The following is a 6207-nucleotide window of genomic DNA, read 5'->3' as shown; positions in this document are numbered from 1 at the left end:
GGTGGTGCTCCTTTGCCCTCACGGACCCTCGGAGTCCGCCCGCGGCTGGACTTGAAGAACAGCTTCTCTGAAGCGCTCCTCCTTCCAGACTCGCGCCCGGGGCGTGGTCGGCTCCAATCGCTCCCAGGCCCAGCGCAGAGGCTGCAGCGGTAACGAGCGGTGGCCGTGCGGGCTCGCACCCTCCCCCGCTCCTCAGGGCGACAGAGGTCTCGCCCCAGCGGCGCGGGCCGCACCCCAAGGCACGCACTTCTTTACTCGGCGGAGGGAGCGCGGCTGGCCGCGCACTGCGTCCTACAAGACGTGCTGACGTTGCGGAAGGCCGGCAGTCGGCGCGGGAGCGGCCGGCTCGTATGTGTGCGTTGGCGCCGCCGCGAGGCGGGGACGAGCGGCGCCCGCGGCTGTGCAGATTCTAGGGCGGCGGCCGTCGCTGCAGCAGCGCCACGGGCGGGGAGGGCCGAGGAGGCCGAAGGAGAGGATGGGGAGGACCCGGTCCTGCTCTTCTTCAGGGCGTGCGAGCTGCTCCGGGGACGCACAGTGACAGCAGCGGCGCCCTGGCCTGGCAGCACTGAGGCCGCTTTGCCAGAGAGCCCGCGGCCGGCAGCGAGCCGGGCCATGAGGAGCGGCCGGGTCCGGGCCAGGCCTCGCTGACCCCGGCTCCGCGCGGCGGCCTTCCCCGTTTCCGCTCCAGCCTCTCGGCATGAGAGTCCACCGGGGCCCGGGGCCGCGGCTGCCCCAGACCCGCCGCCCGCGGGCGCCCTGCGGCCCCGCGGGCCCGTGGTGCTGATCCCAGCCGCCCACTGTGCTGCCCGCTCGCCCTCTGTATGTCCTGGGGGCGCGGCCATGGAGGTGGTGGGCGACTTCGAGTACAGCAAGAGGGACCTCGTGGGACACGGGGCCTTCGCCGTTGTCTTCCGGGGGCGGCACCGCCAGGTGAGCGCCGCCCGACCCGCCGGCTGCGGCGAGGCGAGCCCCCTGGCTGCAGCCGGACTGGGTGGTCCTGAAACTTGGTGAAGGAGTGGAGCCGAATCCCCCCGACTTGGCTCGCTGCCCTGGGCCTGCCATTGTGTTCGCTGTCAGTGTCGCGGGTTTTGTTTTGGTTGCGAAGATTGTTTTGAGGCCGAAGCCCTAGGCAGCGCTCCACCTACCGACCGGCCACCGCCGTCCGCTCCTCGTCGGTGTGCTTGGTAACCGGGGTGCGCTCAGGGATTCGTCCCGCGTGCCGCCCAGGGAAGCCCATCCACCTGAAACTACCCTGGACCCCAAAGTAGACCCTTGCACAAGTCGAGGCTCGAGCATGGGTGGACCTCTCGTTTGCCCCCCACCATTCCCGCCCCCTTCTGCCAGGGCTTGTCACTTTTGAGGTTGACAAGTGCAGACCCAGCGGAAAATGGGCGGGTTTCCCGTTAGCCGGAGGCTTTCTCAAACTCCGAGGTATCGCCTTTCCCAGCATTGGTTCCTCTGAGCCCCGACGAGCCCCGTGCAGTCTTCCCCTCCTGGGTCAGATAGAAGGGCTCTGAGTGGAAAAGATGGTTGGACGCTTCCTTTTTAATCCAAATAAACATGAACGCATGTTCAAGGCTTAAAAAAAAATTTAAAGCCTTTGCTGTTTCACAAGTAGGGTTACACGAGGTTTTATAATCTAAATAATTTGGAAAGGAACATCGGGAGTGAACATACTTGTGAAGTCTGGCAGTTCTGATTGTTGCTAAGGTGCATTTTAAAAGTAGGCTGACTTCGTTGCTTATTAAGTGAAATACTGCTTACTTTTCATTCATTATGAAAATAACTTAAGACTTAAGAAAAAGTTAAAACATAGTGTAATCCCGCCTAGCTAAAAAATGCTGTTTTCAGTTAACCATGTCACTCTACCAAGTTTGTTTCCACATTTCTCCATAATTCTTCCTTCATTAATGCTAGTTACTATGATCATCCTCTTTATATTTTTAGTAGCTGTGTTGTAGGAGGTTGGTTAGTTAATGCTATGATTTATGAAATCATTTTCCTTTTGGAGAGTTGGGTTTCTTTTCCGTTTTTCCTAATGCTGTACATTTATTTGGTAAAACATCTTTGTGCTTATAGTTTTTTCCTGTTGAATTATTTCTGTGGAATAATTTCCAGGAGTAACACTGTTTTTCCTTTTCAGAAAACTGATTGGGAGGTAGCTATTAAAAGTATTAATAAAAAGAACTTGTCAAAATCACAAATACTGCTTGGAAAGGAAATTAAAATCTTAAAGGTATGTTACTTTATGTAGTATTACACACTTTAAGTGAATACATGATGCCATTCTTTGTGATTTGGGTAGTTGGATCCAAGTTTGAGAATTTTCAACCAATGCTTTCATTTTTGCATACTCAGGGTTTTTTGTTTGTTTGTTTTTGAAACATCTAGTACTCTGATGCTGTTTTTAAGAATAGATGTTTGTGGCTCTTGGCTGAAGCTTAGAGGGATTCTGTGAAGAGTGATTCTGGCTTCTCATAATTTCTTTTCTTTCTTCTAGTTATTGTGTAACTGAGAAGAGGGCCAGGAAACCTCATCTTACACATTGTTTACCTCTTCTGTTGTTCTTTTTCACATTACTGTTTTAAGTTCTGAGAGGAGAGTGGGGGCATTTGGGGGGTTTTTTCCTTATAAGTTGAAGAAAGTTATTTTCGTTTGAGGTGGTCTTTTGAGAACACTTAACAACCAGTGTTAGCCAAGTGAGATGCTTTGATTTGGGGGGTTTTTTTTGTTTTTTTTTTTGCAGTTTTTGGCTGGGGGCTGGGTTTGAACCCGCCACCTCTGGCAAATGGGGCCAGTGCCCTACTCCTTTGAGTCACAGGTGCTGCCCGAAGTGAAATGCTTTGAGGAAAAAAAGGGTTCCATGGTCAAATAAGTTTGGAAAATCCTGTTTACTAAATATTTCTTGGAGAGTCGCAAAGTGTGGGGCTCTGAAGTCTGAAAAATTCTACAATGAAGAAACTGATTTCAGTATATTTAACCCACTATTTTCCAAACCAATATAAGCCTAGAACCCACTTTCCTCAAAACTACTTCCTATGGAAATCTCTTTGGTAAGAATTGCAGCTCTTTGAGCTAAGAGTTAGTTATACTTCATTTTCTTCCAGGCATATACTGTGCTTTTTAAAAAAACAGTTTGAAATTTTATGCCTTTATTGCTGTTAAAAATTGAATATTACATTTAGAAGACTAGTAGAAAGTCTGTGGTCATACTGACTATAGCATTTATTTTTATAAATGAGAATGCTCACTTTGGTAGAAATCCAAATGATGGTAGTGAAAAAAAAATATAGGTCCTGAATAAAGTTTGATCAGACACATTTCTTCTTACTTAATAGAGTGAATTGTTCTATTAATAGAAGCATAATAGAAGTCATATATATGTATATACTTTTTTATTTGTATATCAAAATAAAATGATCAGAATACCTATAAATATTTTTCATTCTCAATTTTCTTAACAGGAACTTCAGCATGAAAATATTGTAGCACTCTATGATGTTCAGGTACCTTATTTTGGATTTAAAAAAATAAAATAATTTTTTAGTTCCATACAAATTTAAGTGAATCTTAATAGAAATAAACTGCATTGATTCTTGTTGAAAAGTCTTATACCTTAAATTACATGTTTATTAATTAAGAAATTGTTTACACTAGCATAGAGCAATAGGCTAAAATAAATGTGATGCATAAGCAAATTATTAACAATTGACAGTTTTCTATGAGGTCAAGTAGAGAAATATTAATACCAGATCTAGCATTTCTGCAATGAATGTTGAAAAGACTATTGTGGACTATTAACAAATTAAATATAGCTTTTTTTTTTATTATGAAAGCAACAATTATAAATTGAACAAATATTAGAAAGTAAAATAAAGAAAATGTACATATCAATGACCCAGATAGGTCTGTGATTATCCACATAGCATATAATAGAGTTATAGTTTATTTGAGGGTGGGAAGACTGGATTCTAAAGTCATGTTCTAAGGCAAAATTTCCTCACAGTTTTGACTCTTGGAAATCCTTCAAGAGCCCAGCTTTGGAGAAAATTTCTGTTTTTTGGGTGGAGCACAAGATCAAGTAGTAGGCTTATAATTAGGGCCATATTGTGTTTTTTGTTTTTGAGACAGGGTCTCACTCTTTCCTCTAGCTAGAGTACACTGGCGTCATTGTAGCTCACTGCTACCTCAAATTCCTGGACTCAAGAGATTACCCCACCTTGGCTTCCCAAAGTGCTAGGATTACAAGTGTGAGCCACCATGCCCAGCCTATATTACAGTTTTTTTTTTTTTCTGAGATAGAGAGAGTCTCAAGCTGTTACTGTGGGTAGATTGCTGTGGTGTCATAGCTCACAGCAACCTCCAACTTGTGGGCTCAGGCAATCCTCTTGCCTCAGTTTTTCTATTTTTAGTAGAAACAGGGTCTTCCTTTTTGCTCAAGCTGGTCTCAAACACATGAGCTCAAGCAATCCATCCACCTCGACCTCCCAGAGTGTATGTATTACAAGCCTGAGCCACTGGGTATGGCCTTTTTTTTTTTTTTTTAAATCCCCTGTTAAATACTAAGAATCACTTATCTATTGTGGTTTTTACTATCTGAGAGTTACAGGAACTTGAGTACTATGAAGAGAACATTAGATCATGTTTTCTCTCCACTCAAACCCCAGGGCAAACCAGCATGCATGACTTTTATGATTTCTTCTTATATTTTGATTTACTGTAAAGTAAATGGACATGTGATATGATTCTGCTATATATATTTCTAGCCAAAACCTTTTCTATATTCTCTTGGATTACTCAAATTCAGTCATTAAGTTCAGTTTCTGAGTGGCTCCTCTGTGCCAGGCATTATTCTGAGTGCTAGGGATTATGCACTGAATAAAACAAAGTCCTTACTCTGACGTGCTTAATTTTAGTCGGTGAGAGGAAATCACCTGGCCTATATACACTTTTTGTTAAATGTAGTCATTTTTTCATGTGGTCATATTATGCCACAAAGTATGTAACTAAACCCATGAGATATTTAGGTTTTTCCCATTACAGAAAAGTGCTGTAAGAATAGTGGATACCTTCTGAATGTATCTTCAGTGATTTCTTTAAGTTCAGTTTCTAGAATTGTTATTACCAAGTCAAATAGCATGCACAGTTTTAACATTTTTGATGGCAGGGAATGACTATTTAGACACATGTCTAAACTCCTATGTGTAGGAGTCCTGTGTTGTGTTTTATTACTTACTCAAGTAGGTATAATTCATTCATTTATTTGAGAAATTCTTGTCAGTGTAGAAAGAAGGGGGAAAATAACTTTACAGTCAAAACTAAACTCATTTCACAATCTCTGCATGAAGTGTTAGTTTTGCTCAGAGCTGTTTGTGTAGTTTGTCTTAGTCTCTATAGAGAAGGCACCAAGTGGTACAAGTCAGTGCCTTGCACGAAAACTGTGAAATAATATTAACTCTTGAATTCCCCATTCTTGGAGAAGTACAGAAGACTCTGGCAATTACAGAGTAGGTTTTACTTTCAGAGTAGAGCATACTTAAATTTTACTCTGTAAGATTGAAAAGTATTTGTATGTACCAGCTTTGGTTGTAGAACAACATGTTGGGGAGAACGTACTCAAATACCTGAGTTATCAGTCAGGAATTTCAAGGTGACTGCATTAAAGTGTCGTATTAGTTTGTTTGTTGTATACTACTGGAACTAATTTATAAAAAGTATCAGTCTATTGCTTCTCAGCCTTTTGGCTAAGATCAAGCGTAACATAAGTATCAAACTATAAGTCAAATGAATATAGTCTTGAGCATGTGGCTATCAAGTAAGGATTTGACCTTTTATTTCAGATTCACTTTTTTGATTCTAATTATCAATCAAGGGGTACAGTATATTTAGAGATTGTTTGTTTAGAGTGCAGTGGTTTTATCAACTTGAAATTAAAATCATTTTTGTTGGCCATTAGTTTTGGAGAGATGTCTAAAGTTTATAAATAGAGAACATTTAAAAATGGAGAACTTTTGTCATTGTAAAAATCAAGTTTCAGTTTAGATAACACTTAAAAAATGCATTTTCTCTCTAATTACAAAAGTAACATGTGCTTGGCCAAAGATGTTAAGATGTTAGCTTGTCTTCCAAAAAGTTACACCAGTTTATTTTATTTATTTATGTATTTATTGAGACAGAGCCTCAAGCTGTTACCCTGGGTAGAGAGCC

The 6207-nt window shown here is 42.7% G+C and overlaps 1 protein-coding gene across 2 annotated transcripts in view; it reads left to right on the top strand.

The window, feature by feature from the left end:
• The first annotated feature begins 324 nt into the window (after positions 1 to 324).
• The window catches only part of ULK2 (unc-51 like autophagy activating kinase 2), a 104104-nt gene continuing 98221 nt past the window's right edge, over positions 325 to 6207 (top strand). Inside the window, exons 1-3 of one of the 2 annotated variants that reach the window (XM_003791063.3) lie at positions 325 to 930; positions 2144 to 2236; positions 3465 to 3506. In XM_003791063.3, coding sequence (XP_003791111.3) covers positions 841 to 930; positions 2144 to 2236; positions 3465 to 3506 — 225 coding nt within the window. In that variant the 5' untranslated portion in view covers positions 325 to 840. The remainder of the gene's footprint in view (positions 931 to 2143; positions 2237 to 3464; positions 3507 to 6207) is intronic. The other variant, XM_023514015.1, reaches the window with a different exon arrangement.

The sequence above is a fragment of the Otolemur garnettii genome, unplaced genomic scaffold, assembly GCF_000181295.1.
Source record: "Otolemur garnettii isolate 467f Iridium unplaced genomic scaffold, OtoGar3 scaffold00046, whole genome shotgun sequence".
Taxonomy (NCBI): Eukaryota; Metazoa; Chordata; class Mammalia; order Primates; family Galagidae; genus Otolemur; species Otolemur garnettii.
Note: the sequence above shows the minus strand (reverse complement) of the source record. Positions and strands in the feature narration are given on the sequence as shown.